At 45.4% G+C, this 21,054-nt stretch overlaps 1 protein-coding gene, 1 long non-coding RNA gene and 1 pseudogene across 5 annotated transcripts in view; 2 read left to right on the forward strand and 1 right to left on the reverse strand.

Annotated features, from left to right (window-relative positions):
• GPR156 (G protein-coupled receptor 156) overlaps positions 1 to 4,220 on the forward strand; it is an 83,286-nt gene extending 79,066 nt beyond the window's left edge. For 2 of the 3 annotated variants that reach the window (XM_077884300.1, XM_077884299.1), the window contains exon 10: positions 1,070 to 4,220. In XM_077884300.1, coding sequence (XP_077740426.1) covers positions 1,070 to 2,401 — 1,332 coding nt within the window. In that variant the 3' untranslated portion in view covers positions 2,402 to 4,220. The remainder of the gene's footprint in view (positions 1 to 1,069) is intronic. The other variant, XM_077884301.1, reaches the window with a different exon arrangement.
• Positions 486 to 21,054, reverse strand: part of LOC144305467 (large ribosomal subunit protein eL32 pseudogene) — a 62,052-nt pseudogene continuing 41,483 nt past the window's right edge. Inside the window, exons 7-14 of the transcript XR_013372475.1 lie at positions 17,411 to 17,614; positions 17,222 to 17,299; positions 16,438 to 16,532; positions 12,716 to 12,826; positions 11,117 to 11,257; positions 2,186 to 2,338; positions 884 to 1,090; positions 486 to 585 (exon numbers count right to left, since the gene is read on the reverse strand). The product of XR_013372475.1 is annotated as a large ribosomal subunit protein eL32 pseudogene (transcript). The remainder of the gene's footprint in view (positions 586 to 883; positions 1,091 to 2,185; positions 2,339 to 11,116; positions 11,258 to 12,715; positions 12,827 to 16,437; positions 16,533 to 17,221; positions 17,300 to 17,410; positions 17,615 to 21,054) is intronic.
• On the forward strand, positions 7,401 to 19,386 carry LOC144305469 (uncharacterized). Its single transcript, XR_013372477.1, has 4 exons — positions 7,401 to 7,757; positions 8,540 to 8,568; positions 19,197 to 19,236; positions 19,352 to 19,386. It is a non-coding gene; the product is annotated as an uncharacterized LOC144305469 (long non-coding RNA).

Raw genomic sequence — 21,054 nt, forward strand, 5'->3', positions numbered from 1 at the left:
TCTGTACCCTGAATTGTCTTCCCCAAGACCATCCATTCTCCTCTGTGCTCCACTACTTTTGAACATCAGAAACCTCAGAAGGTGGACAGTTCTGAGCTAGACGATCACCTGCTGTACCAGCAGAGGCTGCTCAGAGCACACCCACCAGCGCCCCTTCCTCCTACTTCCTGCCCCCCCCTGATCTTGCAGTTAGGACAGGCACACCTGCCAGCCCTCCCGCTGCAGCCTGTTTATCAGCTGACAGCCGTGCAGCAGGTAGGCTGCTCCACAGAACTGCCCCAGGCTCATTCATGGAGGCTCCATGCTAGATCTACTAAATCAAGCTATCAGAGATTTAGTCCCAACTATTCCATTACAAAGAAAAAAAGTTTCTCCAATAGTTCTGGTGCCAGCTCTTCTTTAGCAGATACCAACAGCTAACAGTGCCACGTGGTAGCTTTGGCGCCCACCCCTGAGGTCCAGCCCGGGGAGGTGATCACACCAACCTGAGAATCTTGTTGCACCCCTCCCGACCCCTAGCTCCAGTCTTGTCTCTTTGGTGCAAGAATCTCCACTCTTCTCCGTGTTCCTCCCAAATTTTCTAGTCTGTTTAGCAAGAGGCAAAATACATATTTTCTCATTCATCCATCCCCTTGAGATATTCCTGAAATTTATCTGTATTTTGCAAAACTGATAAACCCCCGAGTTGGGCCATCTCAAACATTACCCAATGTGTCCCACAGAGCGATCTGACCCTCTAAGTTCTGAGGAAAGGGGAGAGGGCACTGCAGCAGCCAGCAAACAGCTCCTGTGCCGCCTCTGACCTCCCTTCTCACAGGCAGTGCCACGCAGTCTGGGGATGGGGGCGGGGGGTAAGATCACCCAACGGTAAGCCCTGGCTAACCTTTTGTGAGCACCGGTATTGCGCTAAGCACTTCACTCCCATCCTCAGAGCCTGAGGTCACCAGCCAGGACGCGGAGGGACTAGAATTCAGACCGAGGTTGTGGAGCCACGCTTTCTCCAGCTTGGGAAACAATGTAAAAAGCCTCGGAGGCATCCTTTATTGATAGTTTCGCTTTTGTTTCGCAGAAAAATGCTATGATTGAAAGCCTGCAGGAACAAGTAAACAACGCCAAAGAGAAGCTAGTGAGGCTGATGTCCGCGGAGTGCACCTTGGACCCCCCAGAGTGCGTGGCCTCTCCCGACTCTTCCCGCAGCAGGAGCGGCCCGCTTGCAGCCTCTGCCCACAGCCTGGCAGCTCGGGGGCCTTCGGAAGGCCCCTCTGACCCTCAGGATGATACCAGTGTGGCCCCCCGGGGCTCCCGGAGCACCTCAGTGTCCTCCTCAAATGGACAAAGCCTGGAAGGGGAGGTCAAGGACACCAGCTCCTCTCCGGGGCACAAGGAGAAAACCTCTAATTTGGAAGACTTTTCTGATCATTTAAATTTGGGCTGCAGCCAGAAGCCACGGCCCGAGCAAAGCCAAGGTGAAGAAGGAAGAGCCCAAGTACCCATGGCCCCCCACCAGAGCCTCATACCCGGTGACGAAGGTCCCGGGCCCCGGAGACAGGGGCAGCTGGAGGACTCAGAGGAGCCCCACAAGCGGCTGTCAAGGGTCAATTCAGTCATCAGGGAGAAGCTTCAGGAAGTCCTACGGGATCTGGGCCGGGGCCCCAAGGCCCCCCTCCCCTCGCCCCTGCCCTGTCCCCTGCAGCCCTGGCCAAGCAGTGCCACCCACGGCCCCCAGCAGGTGCCCCCCTCCAGGGAGCTGGGCTGCAGCCCGCACATGGTGAGGAGCCGGCGGGCGGCACTGCGGGCTCGCCCCCCCTTTCCGGGCTCTGTACCTTCCTACGTGGGGCATCGTGCAAATCGGACTGTGTCTGGGGTGCGCAGCGGGCGGCTAACCGTGCAGAACAGGGGCAGTGCCAGCCTGGCCCCGCAAAGTGCTGAGCCCAGAGCCCCCAGACCCTCTTCTGGGAAGACTTCCCTACCCGCAGATCCCCAGGGCAAGCCGGGGCCCCCGCAGGGTGGCAAACAAAGCGGGACAGAGCCCCGGGGGCCCAGCGGGGGCCAGGCAGCCTGTCCTTACCGGCCTCCTGGCCCTGACCAGGCGCAGTATCCCGCGGCCCCACACCTGTCCAGGGCCGCGCCAGGTGTTCCTGAGCGGTGGCAGCTGCTGGCCCCAGGCTCCGCGCGCGGCCCCTACCTGGACACGGAATCCAGCAGTTCGGACGAGCTCTTCTGCCGCTGCCACCGGCCCTACTGTGAAATCTGCTTCCAGAGCTCCTCTGACTCCAGTGGCAGTGGCTCGTCCGACAGCGACCCTGACCCCGCCGGAGGGCTGGCTTCCTGGGAAAAGCTGTGGGCCCGATCAAAGCCTATCGTGAACTTCAAAGATGACTTGAAACCCACACTGGTGTGAAAAGCGTGCTGAGTGGGTCTGGATCTAGAGGTGGGTTCAGGACAAGCCCCACCAAGGCCCGCAGGTGGAAGGCCAGCTCTGGCCTTTGGGGAACACACCGTGCCCTGAATTGATCAAGCCTTTACCAGGTCTCAGCTCTGCTCCCTTGAGCACCATGCTACCCTGAGCACTTCTCCATTTATCAAAAGAGGGGTATTGCCTGTCTTGTTACTACCTCACAGCATTCCTATAAAAGACTCTGGTTGAGTGACCATAAAAAAATAACTTTTAGATAAAAGGTGCTAAATGAGCACAGACAGTCTTCCGTCCTGGTCAGTCTGTATTCTATAAAACACTTCATATATACCGGGTGGAAAACTGTGTAGACATACGGATGGAGAGATGAAAGGAAAGTTTCTGCAGAACCAGAGTTGTAGACTGTGACCCATCAAACTGGCCTTCTGATGGATAGACTTGCTAGGAAGGAAGTCTCATATTCTTGGGTACCCCACTCTTGGCAGGGGATGGTTTTATTTCTGCTGAAGTTTGTGAACAACACCACCCCTCATTGCCAGCTTCTGGCCAGACTCAGAGTCCCCTTTATGCCACTATTTGAGGTACAAGTCTTTCTGCCATGATGGCATCTCACCCATCATCCCTGAGCCTGTCAGGTCTCCATGTGTGCATAGGCTGCCCAGGTCCTGCTCCTGAGTTCAGATGACACCAGGGGCCCAGACAACCTCCTGGTCCCTGTGGCCCATCCCTCTGACTCTTCCAGAGGTACAGTTTTGTACTGGGCAGGGGCAAGGGGTGGGAGAAGCATACACTGGCAATTTCTGATGGGGTAGGTAGGAGAGGCTCTAGGCTCTGTTTATCAAGAGCCCCTGTTTTGGTGCTGTTGGGATTACATGACCACCAAAAGCTACATAAACCTGGAAATAGAAAATAGGGAAACATGAAGAAATGGGGGAGAAGGCAGGAAAGAAAATAGGTTTTGAGTATTTAACTTGCGTCTAGCATGGTACTTGATGACATAAAATTTCAGTAATTCCTTATGATAACCCTGTGAAGTAGGCACTCTTGTTCCCATTTCACAGATAGGAAATATGAGGAATTTGAGGCTTAGAGAACTGAGGTAACGTCCCCAGACATCACACTGCTAGAGAATGGCCCCCAGGGGACTTGCGGGACTCCCAAGTTGGCAGATTTCCCTGAGGGCACGTCACTTCACTCATTCTCCTGGGAGTGGCCAGCAGGGCTTGGCAGGCCAGACAACGGAGCAAGCGCAGTGTAGGAAGGCCATGAGGTGGTCACCCTGCAGTTCCAGAAAACAGAACTGGGTTCCTGGCCTCAGGCAGCAGCCTTCCACTGCCTCGCTGCCCCAGGGGCCCACACTCACTCCCAAGGGAGCGAGGGAGTTGGTGGAGAGTGAGTGCCAGGAACTTAAGCGCCACCAGTGCCACAGGGAAAATGCAACTGGGTCCACTTTGCTTTAAGCAACTGTTGTTTACAGGCTGTCCCCTGCCCCCACTCACTGTGTGTTTGTCTTTGCATATACATGTTTGTGTGCAGGAGTTTGGGCCTCATTAGATATGCACGGAAGGGGGTGTTTGGCTCCAAATGTCTCACAGAAGATTTATCCTGAACTCTCAGGGCTGCCGACACTTCATGAATCTCCAGACACTGGACTGGGAAGCCCTTCTGGTAACACGGATTCCTCTATCGTTTACTTTTAAATACAAATGTCATAATTTATTCTGTGTGTGGGTTTGTAGTTTCCACTTGTGCTGTTTGTATGCTGTCCAAGTGATACCTTAATAAACGAGAAATGGCTCCCCAAGCAAGTCTCTTCAGAAAGTGTCGTCTCATGCCGCAGAGGAGAGAAACAAGGAAGAGTGAACCACCAAGGGAGTGGACATGGAGCAGCGGTCAGAGTTGTCCCTGGCTCACAACAGGTTCCAACTAGATCTTCTACCAAACTTGGGTTTGTAACAGATTCTTCTGTGGTCTCCCTGTGTGGCTTCCTATCCCAGAAACACCTGCCCCAGGGTTTAGAGGAAACTATGGAGAACTTCGACTCTTCCCGTGGCAGGGGCTCCTGTGGTTGGGCTTCACCCCCTTCAGCTTCTTTCCTCCTAGTATGTCACCCCTAGTGGCCTCCCAGTCATTAACGTGGACTGCAGGCTCTACGCCTGGCAATCCTTCTCGCCTTCTTACTCTGCAACTATACCCTTGGTCCCACCATCTCAGCACTTACACATCTCCATCCCTCTTTGTCTAGAATTTCTTTCTCCACTTTGCACACCTTGTAAGTTATTCATCCTTCAAGACTCAAGAGTCTTGAATGCCCCCAAATACAATGGACTGATCCCCTAGTTAAAGAAGGATATTTTGGGGTCCACGTTTTGAATTCAGTGACTTTTGATAGATGTGATTGAAGAGATGGAGAATCTACCCTGAATTGTCCTTGTTTATCATCTGGTTCAAAAACTATGTGCCAAGGGGCATGTGGGTGGCTCAGTTGGTTAAGCATCTAACTCTAGATTTCAGCTCAGATCATGGTGTCGTGTGTCATCGGATTGAGCCCTGTGTTGGGCTCATGCTCAGCAGGGAGTCTGCTTGAAGATTCTCTCCTTCCTCTGCCCCTTCCCCATCACACTTGCTTGAGTTCTCTCTCTTTCTCTCAAATAAATAAATCTTTTTTAAAAGATTTATTTATTTATTTATTTATTTATTTATTTATTTATTTATTTATTTATGATAGAGAGAGAGAGAGGCAGAGACACAGGAGGAGGGAGAAGCGGGCTCCATGCCAGGAGCCCGACGCGGGACTCGATCCCGGGACTCCAGGATCGCGCCCTGGGCCAAAGGCAGGCGCTAAACCGCTGAGCCACCCAGGGATCCCCCTCTCAAATAAATAAATCTTAAAACACACACACACACAACTATGTGTCAAATATCATGACTGCCTGCCTCAACTACTGTCTCCAAATCTATTGTTTACTCTGTACCCACCCCCACTCCTCACTAGTTCCTTTCCTAGGTCTTTTACCCAAAACCAGCTAATCCAGTGATGAAATTCTTAAAGGGATGAGTGTGTCATGACTTGTGGATGCTCTTGACTATTATGCCCTTGGAGAAACGGCAAGAACTTCTGCAAATGAATCCCAGAGAAGGAAACACTGCATCTACTACTGTGTTCTGGGTCATGGTTTTGGTCTCTTGGTTTTAAGGTCTGGCATGGAGCCAGACCCGATTCTGACTCAAGCATATCTTGTCCTGCTGATTAAAATCTTGGGGTTGAAGGTGTCCATCCTGATCCCAAAGTCTATTCCTTTCTATCAGCTTGTGACAAACTCTCTTTCCTTAAAGGATCAACATGGCCTTCCTGGAGCTCACAGCAGAGAAAAAAGCATCAGAATGTAGGAGGCTTGTTTTTAAAGAACCATATCACTTCTAAAATGGTAAAAAGAAAAGTCAATGCAAGTTCCACAAAATCTCTTCTGTATCTGTATTTATTTTTATCATATTTAGATGTATCTCCTGCAGAGATTGCAAGTTCCTAAAAGCACTGAATGCATCTTCTGCATCTTTGAGTCCTCCAGAGTAGCCATCAGAGAACTTTGCACAAAGTATAAGCACAATAAATGTTTGATGGATGGGTTTCTGAACAGATAAGTGGATGAAACAAAGGAAGGCAGAGAATCAGTTCTGGGGCCAGCAAAGCAGCAGAAAGGGAGGCAGAGCCATCTGGTTTCACTGCCTTCCAATAAATTAAAAGCAAGAAACAATATCACCAGAAATGGGGACGCCTGGGTGGCTCAGTCAGCTAAGCATCTGCCCTCAGCTCAGGTCATGATCCCAGGGTCCTGGGGTTGAGCCCTGTGTAAGGCTCCCTGCTCTGCAGGGAGTCTGCGTCTCACTCTCCCTCTGCCCCTCCCTCTGCTCATGCTTTCTCTCTCTCAAATAAATAAAATCTTTTTAAAAAAGACCCAGAAAGAACTGAATTCTGAAAATGACACTTTTAAGTCTCTTAGGGAGAAGGGGGCTAGAATGATAGAGTTAATGGAAGAGAAACAAGAAAGTTACTGAGATTAAGGTCTTCTCTTAAAGATGCCTTCTTCACAGGCTTGTTACTGAGTAATAAGCAGCATTAATAGGACAATCTGTTCATTTTTTTCACCATCAGCTTCCTCCGTCCCCTTTCTCAGAGCCCCAAACAAAGCACTTTCTCTGTACCCTCTGGCTGCTACACTTTTCCCAGTAACACCATCTGGGCTGTGTTAAGGGAGGTCTAGGCAGAGATGGCATTTGGGGGCTGAAAGTGGGAGAGGTACTCAGATTTGGCTTTTCCTCACCTCTGGTACCTATTCTGGTCTCTTTCTCCCTGAAATGTTCTTCACCTTAGCAGTCCCAGGGAGCATTCGCACAAGGGAGCGTCTTGGGATGTTCAACTCACTATTGAGGTCACAAAGAGGCAGGAAATGTCAGTGTAACGAGGCAAAATAACCAGTTGTGAGCTTGACAAGATCTGGGTCAGTGTTTCTTAACCCTTCTCATTCTTTGACTTACCCTTGGATGTCTAAATATACTAAAGACAGGTAGTTCTCAGAGAATAAGTGCTTGGGAGAGGCCCTGGAAGGGTCTGCAGGTAACTAAGAGAAAAGCAAAAGGACAGGAAAAAAGAAGGGAAGGACAAGTTCAAAGAACAGTGATGGGGGGCAGCCTAGGTGGCCCAGCGGTTTAGTGCCGCCTTCAGTCCAGGGTCTGATCCTGGAGACCCAGGATTGAGTCCAGGTCGGGCCCCCTGCGTGGAGCCTACTTCTCTCTCTGCCTCTCTCTCTCTCTCTCTCTCTCTCTCTCTTTCTCTCTCTCTCTCCCCCTCTCTCTCATGAATAAATAAATAAAATCTTAAAAAAAAAACAAAACAGTGAGGGATAGGGAGGTGTGGTAAAGGAGGGAGGAAGGAGGGAGGAGGGCAGAGAACAAAAGGCATTCTGCTTAGCTTGGTCAGTGTGGACAGACTGTGGCAATTGCCTCCCTTGTAAATGAATGTGCTGGCTCCAGTTCTCAGAGAAAGTGAGGCTCACTTGTGAAGAAAGGCAGGGATAGCCCCTTCTTCAGTATGTATGTGACCATTGGTTCATTTCTCAACTTTGCCCATGAGACCATGACCTTCTCGAGCCTACAACTTGTTTATAATTATCTTGGTGTCCCCAGCACCTAGCACTATGCCCAGTGCATGGTTGATGCTCAACAGATGTTTGTCAAAAGAAATAAATCAAGAAAAGAAGAGCGGCTGAGCCAGAACTGTCTTAAGGGGGATGCCAGTGAGGCCACACACAGGGGCTGAGGTTACCTGGGAAGCCAGGCTCAGGTATCTCATCATGGATGACAGTGTTGTTGATTCACCTAAGTTTAAATCCCTGTTACTATACCCGAAAGCTGTGTCAAAAGAAAGCATTTTAAATGAACTCTCTTCTCCACTAGTTTTTGTACAATAGTTTTCCCCACTGCGATGCCAGGGCTTAAAGTCACCCATGTGTCTGTGTGGCTTTCAGCAAGTTGCATAACTTCTTTGTGGCTCAGTTCCCCCAACTGTAAACTGGGATAATAACACCTACCTCATACAGTTGTTATGAGGGTTCAATGAATTAATACTTGTAAAGTGGTTAAACTGTGCCTGGCACAGAGTAAAAATTATATAAGCATGTGTCTTAGAAAATTGTTTGGGAAACACAGATTTAAGATTAGAAATCCTGTTTTTCTTGTTTTATATAAAAATCCCCCTTCTTTGTGTTCAATTTATTCCTGAGGGAAGGGTCTTCTAAATAGATCTGGCAAAGTAAGGGTAACCCTTTGGTTCAGCCCACTTCTTGGGCAACAGAAGTCTCTCCTTGAACCCCTTCTAGGTCAGGCACAGTTTGGGGAACACAGCCACCTGTAGGACTCAAATATTAGGGCAGGCCTAGAAGAAAAGGTATAGTTGGAAAGTCAATCTGATTTTGTTTTGGGTGGAGCCAAAAGACACAACTAATTTCCTTTATAGAAATATTATGTACTTTGTAATAGAAAAATACCTACTATGTGTCGCTTAATACTTGTCTGATTTAAGACTTGTAACCACCCCACAAAGTGGTTATTGTTTCTGTTTTACAGATGAGGAAACTGTAACTGGGAGAGGCCAGGTAACTAACCCAAAGTCACACAACTGGTTAGAAGCAGAGCCAGAGTTTGAACTGAAATCTGACTTGATTCCAAAGCCGTTTTGGCTTTCCCTGACACAAGTTCCAGAGCATGTGCTACAGGCGTGCTACCAGAAGACAGAAGGAATTTCAATCCGGCAGGGCAGGGACCCAGGCTGAGGTTTTCTTAGGACACCAAGGTTTCCTTAGGAAAAGCAAGTTGGTCTAGTTCTATAAGCCGATTGCAAAACCTCCATTGCTGAGTCGTTGAACAGTGTCGTGGAGGCTGGAAGGCAGCTCTCTAAAGCTACCTGGTCACTCCCACCCCCTTAGAGAAGTTCAATGCCAAATACACTTGATACTGAAAGCAAGTACCCCTCTTGTTTAACAAAGTTATGGCCAATCCTCCAAGGTCGAAGTTTCTTCTCAAACATCGTGCCCTTTAAGTGGTACAAAAAGATGAAGAGGGACAAGAGTTCTAGAAGACCCTATGACAACTAGGAACAGGGCAGACCACAGATCTTCTGCTGAGACTCAAGGAGGGCCATAGAATCCCTTCAACTCAAATCCACTTTGCTGAAAAACTTTCACTGCTCCCACTTCCTCAAGAGGAATCTTGATTTGGGGTTCAAGACCCTCCATTATGGAGTTCTGTCCCCGCCCCGCCCCCCCATTCTCAACTCACCTAAAACTCTCCTACCTGCTTCTGCCACATGGGTTTCTGTTACCAAAGCATGCCAGCACTGCCTCGGGCCCTAACTTTTGTTCACACCAACCCATCTCTCCCTCATTCTAACTGCCCTGGCCTGAAGTGACATCGCTTCCTTCCTGGCCAATTCCAACTGGCTTCAAAATGCATTTGGTGATGAATTATATACTCCTGTGATGCCCCGGACAACAATTCTATTGTTTGGAGCTGTTACATAAATCCTTTGTTGTTAAATTTTCACATGTTCATTTCTTGCCCCTCCAACTAAATTATCAGGGATTAGAAGGCAAGAGCAACGTCTAATTTATGTTCACTAGTTCATGACCACAGTATCTTGCCCACCGCCTGGTGCTTTGTAGATCCCAAACATTTCTAGGTTTTTAAATACTGATCAACCCTCTTTCTGCTCCTGCCTTTCTGTTTGCTCAAGAGGATCTCGAGCAAATGAAAAGAAACCCAGCAGTATCTTTCTTTCATACTGAATCTGGAGGTTAGCGTTTCAGAGGATCCCTCCTGTCTCGTTAGTGAAAGTCCACTATGTGCCAAGCATTATGATAGGGCCTCACAGATAATGCTGGACAAAATCAAGCCAACAGGACCCAAGTTGGGGGATCCCTTAAACTCTGGACCTAATTTCCCCAACAGCCTCAAAACAAACAGATAAAAACCAGCAACGCAAAAACCACTTCTCTAGATGGTTCCTATGAATACCTTCAGGAAGCGTAATGGTCCTGAAAAGAGGGAGACCAGGTTATTTCAGCTGCTGTTGCTACTGCTCCCACCATAAAATATAGCACAGAAATGGAAACAGGATACAGATCTGTCAAACATAATTCTAATGTCACAAGGAGGCACTTTTACACTCAGGAAAAGAAGGCCATACCAGTGGAATGCAGCCAGATGTCTTCTTTCTAGCAGTTATCCCTATTATTCCAGAACTACAAGAATCTCATGACTGGGCTGAGTAGCTTGGGTCTTGCACTAAAAGCCATTGCTGTCAATCCACATCCTAAAGGGATTTCTTCTCTCGGAAGCCCTGCCTGCAGTTTCCAGGACATCCCAGATCAAGGTAGGATCTTTAGGGATGCCTAGGTGGCTCAGTCAATTGAGTGTCTGCCTTCGGCTCAGGGTCCTGGAATCAAGCCCTGCATCAGGCTCCTTGCTCACCGGGGAGCCTGCTTCTCCCTCTGCCTGCCACTCCTCCTGTTTGTGCGCACGCTCTCTCTCTCTCTGAATGAATAAATAAATAAATAAATAAATAAATAAATAAATAAATAAATAAATAAATTCTTAAAAAAAGAAGATAGGATCTTTATATTAACATATGTATTTTTTAAAAGATTTTATTTATTCATGAGAAACACAAAGAGAGAGGCAGAGACATAGGCAGAAGGAGAAGCAGGCTCCTTGTGGGGAGCCTAATTTGGGACTTGATCCCAGGACCCCGGGATCATGACCTGAGCCAAAGGCAGGTGCTCAACCACTGAGTCACCCAGGCGTCCCAACATATATATTTTTTTAACTTCACAAGTTGATTTTCATATACAGCCAGAATTGAGAACCATTGGGCTTTGGTTCTGGCCTCCTGGGATGCCACAGTGAAGGTCCCGCTTCCATCCATCATCTCCAGCCCCTGGTCTGGAGCAATCGCACAGCTCCCAGGTGTTAAGGAAAGCAGATGGGCTCTGAATATTCTGTACTCTCCTATACTCTCTCCTGGGCTCTTCTTTCATCTCAAGCATAGATTCCCCGTCCTCCATGAGCCTTTTCCTGTACACTTTGGCCCACTACACCTGCCCTCTGCAACAGTTATGATCCAACATCTGTCCAGCACATACTTACTCATCACGTGGCACTGGAATGCAGCCCCTCACATGGGCATTCTTTGTCTCCTGAAATCACAAGCTCCTCAGAGACAATAGCCATTCTTTGAAGTTCTTTTTGTTCAGACAGGTATGAACATGGAATGGACATAAAAGGTACCTGAATATTGAGTGGAGAGATGTATTACATGTCTATCATAAAGCAGGTAAACAGTAAACAAATAAAAGATGAAATAATTTCCCATATAAAGTATAATAAGAAATAAACCAAAGTAAAGATAGGGGGAATGAATACAAAAATGAATTTATCAAATGTCTAGTAAATTCAAATTCCACAAACATTTAATTTATATCCACCCAGTGTTTCCTACCAGATTGTAAAACCACTGGGTGCTCACACTATTTTGCTAAGGCTGGTACAACAAAGTACCAGGAACTGGATAGATTAAACTACAGAACGTTTTTGTCTCCCAGCCGAGAAGTTCTAAGTCCAAATGCAGAATGTCAGCAGGATTGATTCCTTCAACAGGCTTTCAGGGATCTGTTCCAGATCTCTCTAATATGCATCCTAATGACCTTACTTCATAACATAATTCCCTTTGTAAAAAATTCTGTCTCCAAAAAATGTCACACTTGAAGTACTGGGTGTTAGGACTTGACCATACGAATTTTGAAGGAACACAATTCAGCTCATGACAGTGTCCACAAAGTTTTCACCTTTCCATTAGGATCTACATGCCATTGGGGTTTACCACTTCAAGATTATTTCAGTCACTTTTAATCTCCTTGGGGGCAGGAACTCTGTTGTTGATACCTATTTCTCAAGTCACTAGGATCACGCCTGGCACATAGAAGATATTTCACAAATGTTAGATTGAATTCACTTTTGTTCAAGAAGACTCAGGGCAAAGGGTGAAGAAGCCATTTAACCCAGGAAATCAAAATAGGATGATAGCCTGCAGCAATTCCTGAAACTCTCTGAGTCAAAAGGAAATTATGTTTCCATGACACAGAATCTGTCTCTGGATTTCTTAATTAGGGATATTTGCATGATGAGAGGAGACTTGCTTTCTCTCCTCTCAAATCAATGGCCTCAGCCTTTGACATCAGAATTATCTCTACAGCAACTACATGAGTCACTGAGAGAAGGTCTGACTCTCAGTGGGGGAATGAACAGCAGGAAAGAGGGAAAACATCCTAAGATAGAGATCCCTTATCAGAATATACAGGAGAAAAGAAGGGCCCATAGCTCAGCCTCTCGGTTACAAATATGGCAGAAAGAGCAAAATAGCTTTAACCGAGTGTCTTCCCATCTTGGAAATATGCTATTTCCCTTTCAATAGTAAAAGGTCTCAAAAAGGTCTGAGTAAAAAGGTCTCCAAAGCCCCATACCAACTGGGCCCTTGCCCTCAGTCCCTGGACCAGCTGTGAAAAGCTCAACATCCAACAACCCAGAAAGAAGACATGGTGGGTGTGAGAGGTATGAGCTCTTACCACCATCCTGCCTCACAATCATTGATTCATTGAGACCTCTTGTGTGTCTGTATTGTTCCCTATAGATCAGATAGGGTCATTCAATCTAGCCACCAAAGATTCTCTGAATGTGGGTATTCCTTACCTAAGGACATGCTTCCCATGTCTTCTTTCATCACTAAAAGCTTTGAATGAAGATCTCACTCAGCAAGGCTTTATCAGAGTGGACAGCATTCTTAAGATCTATTCAGAAAATCTAGAAAGAGAAATCAGATGGTTAAGCAAGAAAGAGTTCCCATGCTTTCTTTTCTATCAACTGGCAGCCTGCAGCAGGTATCAGTCCTCCAGGTTGGACACCAAACAAAACTCTAAGGAAGACTTTTGGAAGAGGATCCACAAAGCTAAGACAGGTCAACCAGAATTTCAAATACCAAATAAAGAAGAGAATCTTTTCCTCATACTGCTGTGAAGAGGCTACAGAAGAGCCACAGTGCAGCTGAAAACAGTTAAAAACCATTAAATCGGAGTTGTCAACAGTACCTCTGAGGGAAAGACCAGAGATGGCCAAGACCAAATCCTTGAACTACAGCTTCCCAAGGGAGCTCTGGGGAGAGAACTCTTGCAGCAAATGCACACAGCTTATGATTGTAATCTTCTCTCCAGGAAGTTGGACTAGACCATGTAAGAGCTGGGAGGAATTTGTTTTCCACTCTAGCCAAAAGCCTACATTAGTGTTTCTCAAATGAAATGAAGAAGATGTTTGCAGAGAATCATAAGGTCTCGCTGAGATTTTTTTTAATTAGGCTTTTTATTTTAATGATGCTATTAAAAATAATTCTTAGCTTGTTCTCAATCATCTAGATGCTTTAGAATGCTCCGTGAAATTTCAGTACCTAAGATTGCGCTTTGTGAAGGTTTTCACAAGCCAAGTTTAAATGGTGTCAAGGCCTGCTGTATAGTAAGGATACTGAAATGGTTTGACTATAAACAAAGTAGTGGCAGAACAAGTCATCACATGGCAAATGATAAATGTGGAAGATTGTGTTCTCCACAGATGGGCTCAGCAATATTCCTCGTCCTACATGCATCTTCAGAACCTTGTCACTATCTCATCAAGAGGCAAAGCCTGTATTTCCTCCCCTTTGATCTCCATGGGCTTTTGTGACTGCTTCAACAAATAGAATGTGGTAGAAATAATGCTGCATGACCTCCCAGGCTAAGTCATAAAGAAGAGCGCTTTTTCCTGGCTCTTTCTATCTGAACCATTGTACTTGGAACATAGTTCTAAGTTGCAAAGAAGCTCAGGACCCATGAATAGACCACACCTAGGTATTTTGGCTGAAAGATCCAGATAAGGTCCCAGTGAGCACCCAGCATTGATTGCCAGGCATGTCAGCAAGCAAACTTTATATCAGGGCAGGTTCTGAAATGGCCAAGTCTGACCCATCGGCCATCTTATAAATAGTTTTATTGGAACACTACCATGCCCATATATTTGTCTATGATTTCTTTTGTGCTACAATGACAGAGTTTAGTGGTTACAACAAATTATATGGTCCTCAAGGGTGAGAATAATATATTGTTGGTGGTTGTTGTTGTTGTTGTTGTTGTTGTTGTTGTTGTTTTTACAGAAAAACTTTACTGGTCTCTGTATTAGACAATTCTAGCTCCCAATCTTCAAGCCACCTCAGGTAAGTCCTAGTGAAGCAGAGATGAACCATCCTTACCACTCTCTCCCCAAATCATAGATTTGTGAGCAATACAAGTGTTGTTTTATGCCACAAATTTGGGATTATTTGTTTCATAACAATAAATAACTGAAACAGCTTAATAAGCATGCTGTTTTCAAGAGGACTTGGCCAAAGTAGGTGATTCCATAATCAGATTCTACTGCTTAGGGATCCCTGGGTGGCGCAGCGGTTTGGTGCCTGCCTTTGGCCCAGGGCGCGATCCCGGAGACCCGGGATCGAATCCCACATCGGGTTCCCGGTGCATGGAGCCTGCTTCTCCCTCTGCCTGTGTCTCTGCCTCTCTCTCTCTCTCTGTGACTATCATAAATAAATAAAAATTAAAAAAAAAAAAAAACACATCCCAACTAGGGGTTGTCCTTTTAAAAAAAAAAAAAAAAAAAAAAAAAGATTCTACTGCTTAGAGCTTATCTTCGTGTTTACCAACTTGCAGCAGTTCATTAGCAGCAAGAAGTAGATAATTGCAATAAAGGATTTTTCCATTCCCAACTCTAATAAGAATTAGATTAGATGCCCCCTGTAATTCAGATTTTAATAACATCACAATGCTAATCTTATTTCCAAGAAAAGAAAATTTTACACTATTATCTAGTAACACCTCATTAAAATTGGTCTTCAAGAATTGCTTGCTGGCATCTTATGGGTAAGTGTGTGGTCTGATTATCTTGCACTATCAAACCAAGCTTTGATGTTACTAGTGACATTTTCTATAACATACTTATGCAGTTATTCTCTGCATTAAAACATTTGAAGTCAAAATGCAGAAAAAATTAAATATACAGCCAAAACCAAAAGTCTTTTGATTATTAATCAATTTGGGGGTTTTGTTTCAGCAAAACATTGTCTCTCACATTAAATTTAATCATACAGGATTTTGTGGATTTTTAGGTTTAGTTTGATAATTTGGTTTGCTAATTGTGTAAGCTGCAAATAAAGCTGTGAGTGTAGGATTCATACCTACATTTTCGTGTGTGTGTGTGTGTGCATAAGCAAGATCAGAATAGGTGGTAGAGAAAATCTGTACTATATAATTTTTTTCCTTTAAAAGAGGCCTGTCCAGACACAAAAAGACAGATATTGTATGGTTCCTGACATGAGGTGCATAGAATAGTCAAATTCATAGAGACAGAAAGTAGAATAGTGTTGCTAAGAGCTGAGGATAAAGGGAATTAGGGAGTTATTATTATTATTTAATGGGTATGGAATTTCAGTAGGAGATAATGAGAAAATTCTGGAAATGGATGGTGGTGATGGTCACACAACAATATGAATGCATTTACTGCCACGGAATTTTATACGTAAAAATGGTTAAAATGGTAGATTTTGTGTTATTTATATTTTATCAAATTAAAAAAAGAGAGAGAGTCTGGTACCTTTCCCAAATCCCAGCCCAAGCCAAAAGCAGCTGAAGGTCTCCCTGGACAATTTCCCTCAGGCCTAGATGCTTAACCTAGACCTTTGAGGTTTTAATACTCAGAGGTAAATAGAGCCCTTTTGTAAAGGGACACCAAAGAATTAGCACCCAGGAGAAGAGCATCTGACTGTCTCTTGCTCAGACTCAGAGCAGCACCAGCCTGAGCCACTCACCCTGGACTTTTGGTAACGGGCCCCTTACAACCCCTGAGCATGTGAGGGAAGCGGTGATTCCAAAGAGAAGGCCAGGCGTTCTGAAAGAATGCCAATCACCTACAGGCCTCAAAAGCTTCATCCCTAACTGTGCCCTCATTCGGGTTTTGTCCCACACCAAATGGGAATTCCTCCTTCTGAAAGAGGGCAACCTTTGAGCAACACTGGAGACGGAGGCAATGGAAGGTCTGGAGGCACAGCGGAGGAAATGGGGTGATTAGAGAGGAGATTCAGGGTAGACATTCAAAGGAAATGGCACCCAGAGGTGCTTTACATTCTTTATCGCCTTTAAAAATCTTCACAATAACATTAACTGTTTTATCTCCACTTTATAAAAAAAAGGAAACTGAGGCCAGAGCCAACTTCCTAAATCGTCCCACAGCTCAGAAAAAGCCAGGATGAGAACAAGGCCTGTCCAATCACAAAATCCCGTTTCCTGCCCCCTCCTCCCTGCCCACCCCCACCGTGGACTCATTCTAATCCTCCCTCTCACCTGCTCTGTAATGGCTCCGACTCGCTGCACATCAGCCTCCTCATCTGAAAATACCTCTTCACGGCCTGGAGGAGCCCTAGGCTCTCAGAAGCCCTCTGTCAAATGTAAAAATTTGGCGAACAGTAAGGAACCGCAGAGAAGTAGAGGCCGGCGGGAAAACTGGCAGCAGAAGAGAGCCATGCCGACCCCTCCTGGTGCCAGAGAGTCCCCACATCATTCAAGGGGCACCGATACCCTAAATGCTCTTTCTTGAGAGCATTTAATTTAACATGTGGGTGCTCCCAGAAACAAAGCCCTTCTATAAGAAAGTGAGGCATGCTAAGCACTCTTTATAGCCAAATAGTACCGCAGCCCTTTCTGGCCATGCTGAAAACAGCTCTAAAAATAATATCTTGAGCGGCTTCTATTTGCTCCTTCCCAGGAGAAGATAAACAAGTAAACTCAAAGGCAGCTGCTGCCCGGCCACCTCTTCCTGTATTTGTTTCTTGTCTCTCAAGGGCAGCCGGCTCCCCGACCCCCACCCCAGCCCTTCCTGCTGTCCCCCACTCCCCCATCAGTCCCTCTCCTCTACCAGATTGGACATGAGAGCAGCAGCAGTCACTGACATTTTCTGAGTAATCCTTTACACTTTTGTATGAGTTAATTTTTTGTGTAATTCTGCCCATTTGACATTTTTATCATTGGGCACATATTCTCCAGGAAGCAAATGAAGGAGCCAGGGCCTTCAGAAGAGGGCGGAAGAGGTTATACTAAATGGCTTGTAGAGGCCAGGCGGGTTCCTTACCTGAAGGGACTATGAACACCTAGGAGAAAACACAGGCAGTAAGCTTCTTGACATCTGTCAGAGCAATGTTTTTTGGTTCTGGTTCCAAAGACAAAGAAAACAAAAGCAAAAATAAACAAAATGGGACTACATCAGACTAAAAAGCTGCACAGTGAAGGAAACCATCAACAAAACAAAAAGACAACTTACTTAACAGGAGAAGATATTTTCAAACTGGACATCTGGGGACGCCTGGGTGGCTCAGGGGTTGAGCATCTGCCTTCGGCTCAGGTTGTAAGCCTGGGGTCCCGGGATCGAGTCCCACATCGGGCTCCCCGCAGGGAGCCTGCTTCTCCTTCTGCCTCTGTGTCTCTGCCTCTCTCTGTGTGTCTCTCATGAATAAATAAATAAAATCTTTAAAAAATCAACAAATTGGACATCTGATAAGGTTTTTATATCCAAAATATATAATGGGCTCATATGACTCAATAATAGCCCCCAAAAACCCCAATCATCCAATTTTTTAAAGGACAGAGGAAGGACACCTGGGTGGCACAGTTGGTTAAGCATCCGACTCTTGGTTTCAGCTCAGTTCATGATCTCAGGGTCCTGGGATCAAGCTCCACATCAAGACCCATGTTGCGCTCCATGCTCAGCACAGTCTGCTTAAGACTTTCTCTTCCCCTGCTCCTCCCCACCCCCTGCTCCCATGCTCTCTTGTGCTCACTCTCAAATAAATAAATAAATCTTTTTAAAAAAAAAAAAAAAAGGACAGAATATCTCAATAGACATTTTTCTGAAGAAAATATATAGATGGCCTACAGGCACATGAAAAGATGCTCAACATCCCTCATCGTCAGGGAAATGCAAATGAAAACCACAGTGAGATACCACGTCACACCTATCAGAATGGCTAGAATAAAAAAGATGAGAAATAACAAGTATTGGCAAGGTTGTGGAGAAAAGGGAACCCTTGTGCACTGTTTGTTAGTGGCATCTAACTCAGTGTGGCCACTATGGAAGACAGTATGAAGTTTCCTCAAAAATTTAAAAATTGAGCTACCATATGATCCAGCAATTCCATTACTGAGCACCTATCCAAAGAAAATGAAAACACTAATTTAAAAAGATTTATGCACCCCCTATGGTCATTGCAGCATTATTTACAATAGCCGAGATACAGAAACAACCTGTGTCCATCAATGGATCAATGGATGAAGACATCTTGTTTATCTTCTTTTATTCATTCACCCATTGATGGATGGATGAATATACATATTGTAATGTACACACACACACACACACACACACACACACACACACTAGAATACTCCTCAGCCATAAAAAAAAAGAATGAAATCTTACCATTTGCAACAATGTGGATGGACCTTGAGGGTATTATGTTCAGGAAAATAGGGGATCCCTGGCTGGCTCGGCGGTTTGGCACCTGCCTTTGGCTCAGGGCATGATCCTGGAGTCCTGGGATTGAGTCCCTCATTGGGCTCCCTCCAAGGAGCCTGCTTTTCCCTCTGTCTGTGTCTCTACCCCTCTCTTTCAGTTGGAAAAGTCCTAGCTCCCCCATGCCATTCTTCTGTGAAGTCTTTCCTATGTCTTTTCCCAAAACTTAATCCCATCCTCTTACCATATATGTTCAAACCATATTTGTTGTACAACTACTAAAGAGTTAATACATCATTCCATTGCTATTTGCTCACAGGTATCTTCCTCACTAGACAGCAAGTGTCTAGGGCAGCCCTGGTGGCCCAGCGGTTTAGCGCCGCCTTCAGCCCGGGATGTGATCCTGGAGACCCGGGATCGAGTCCCGTGTCAGGCTCCCTGCACAGAGCCTGCTTCTCCCTCTGCCTGTGTCTCTGCCTCTCTCTCTCTCTCTCTCTGTCATGAATAAATAAAAATAAAATCTTTAAAAAAAAGAAAAGACAGCAAGTGTCTAGAGAGCAGGGATAAAGTCTTATGTATTTATTTCTGATTCCCACAGTACCAGCCCATCAAGCTGCCAACTACCACCTGGACAGCAGGTAGATATTAAAGAGAAAAGAACCCCGTTACCTTCTCTGTAAGTCCCAGCTGTCCAGAACTAACCATTATCCAGTCACTGAGCAATCTCACATCATCTCTTCTACCCTGTCCTAGGACCTGAAGAGCTGAATCAGTCAGCATCACTAGGTAGGTGGGTGAGGAATGAGTGTGTGTAGGTGAGGATTTATATATGCAGCGGGGTACAAATACTAACATATGTCTGGATTCCTCTTGGACACTAACCAGTTCCTTTATCCCTGCTTGCTCATGAAGAAATGTCACATGTCTGGGAGGAGATTACAAAGGCCAGGTAGATTAAGGCTATTTTCATTTGCCTTAAAGGTGACTTCCTTTCCAGCTGCAAGAAACATATATCCACAGAAGAACATAATTTTGAATTACATCCTAGAATGTTTTTCATCTGCTCTGCTTCCTTCAAAGTCATGCAGCTAACGGGTAGTCCTGGGACCAGTAGTATGAGCATTACCTGGGAACTTGCTAGAAATGCAGAATCTCAGACTCCACCCAGATCTGCTCAATCAGTCTACATTTTTACAAAATCCCCAGGTGATTCATATGCACATTAATATGAGAAGACTGATCTATAACATATCTCGAGGCCACAGTATTTCATGGGAGTGTGGTATCTTTGTAAACTCTGGAGTGCTCTATCTTGTCCCCAAAAGTCAGGATCATGGTGGGATCAAATTCTGCACACCTCAATTATTTAACAGAAAGTCCATTATTTGGCAGTGTTGGAGCATTAAACAACCCTGACACTTCTTCAAGATATTGAGAGTTAAACATTCCAAATGATGGAATCCTGGAGCCCTGAGGTCTTTGTCAGGGTCTCAGAAGATTCCATAACAGAAACTATGTCATGATACCTGTGGTCACATGAGGTAGTGTATAGACCAGATAAAGACAACATGAAGGGTATCTCATAGGCTCCGAAGAACCACTACAGTTGAGGTTTTCTTAGTAACTGCAGCAAAGTATGAGAATTAGCAAACCACTTTGGTGGGAGTGAGGGAGTCATGTGATATTGATTGGGCATGTTTCATATTCATGAAGTCTGAAGAGGCCCCTGACCAAATTATGGTAAATGCCAGAAATCCTCCACAGTGCAGTAGATCCAGGGAGGATGGCCTTGCCCTGAACTTCAATCACACTCTGCCTTCTGTATTTGGTGCAGGACACTGTTCCCAGGCCTTCCTAAGGTGAGATGAATTATGGGTCAGAGCAGAGCATATTCTCAGGGATGATAGGAACTGAGTCCATAAAAGTAGAAATGGAAGAAAATGAGGTCAAAGGAGGAAAACATGGGATGGGATTGGAACTGAAAACTATTCCGTCTACAGCTCGATCTTATCAAGTGTTGACCTCGGTCTCTAGAAAGCTTGTATCACTTAGTTTCTTGTTTATCTTTTCCTTGGTGTGTAGGCAGTGACTCTTTGCCTCCCTGCTCAGGTCCTAATGGACCCCTTTCCTCCTCTGTCTCCAACCACATTGGCTTTTCCTAACAGAATCTGATGGGTACCAACAGTCCCTAATGTGGAAACTGTCATTGACCCATGAAGTGACCAGTTAGAAACTGGTTCCTAGACCAATATGAGCATATATGTATCTTTAATTATACATATATATAGAGAGATATAGATGAATATATATTATACATAAGTTTTATGATAACAATTTAATAACACTTCCATATTTTTAATATTTATTAATTTTGTGGTAACAGTTTAATAATAATATTTGTTATTAAACTATTACCACAAAAATTACCCATAAGCCCTTCACCTAAATCCAACTAT

The sequence above is a fragment of the Canis aureus genome, chromosome 35, assembly GCF_053574225.1.
Source record: "Canis aureus isolate CA01 chromosome 35, VMU_Caureus_v.1.0, whole genome shotgun sequence".
In the NCBI taxonomy this organism is placed as follows: Eukaryota; Metazoa; Chordata; class Mammalia; order Carnivora; family Canidae; genus Canis; species Canis aureus.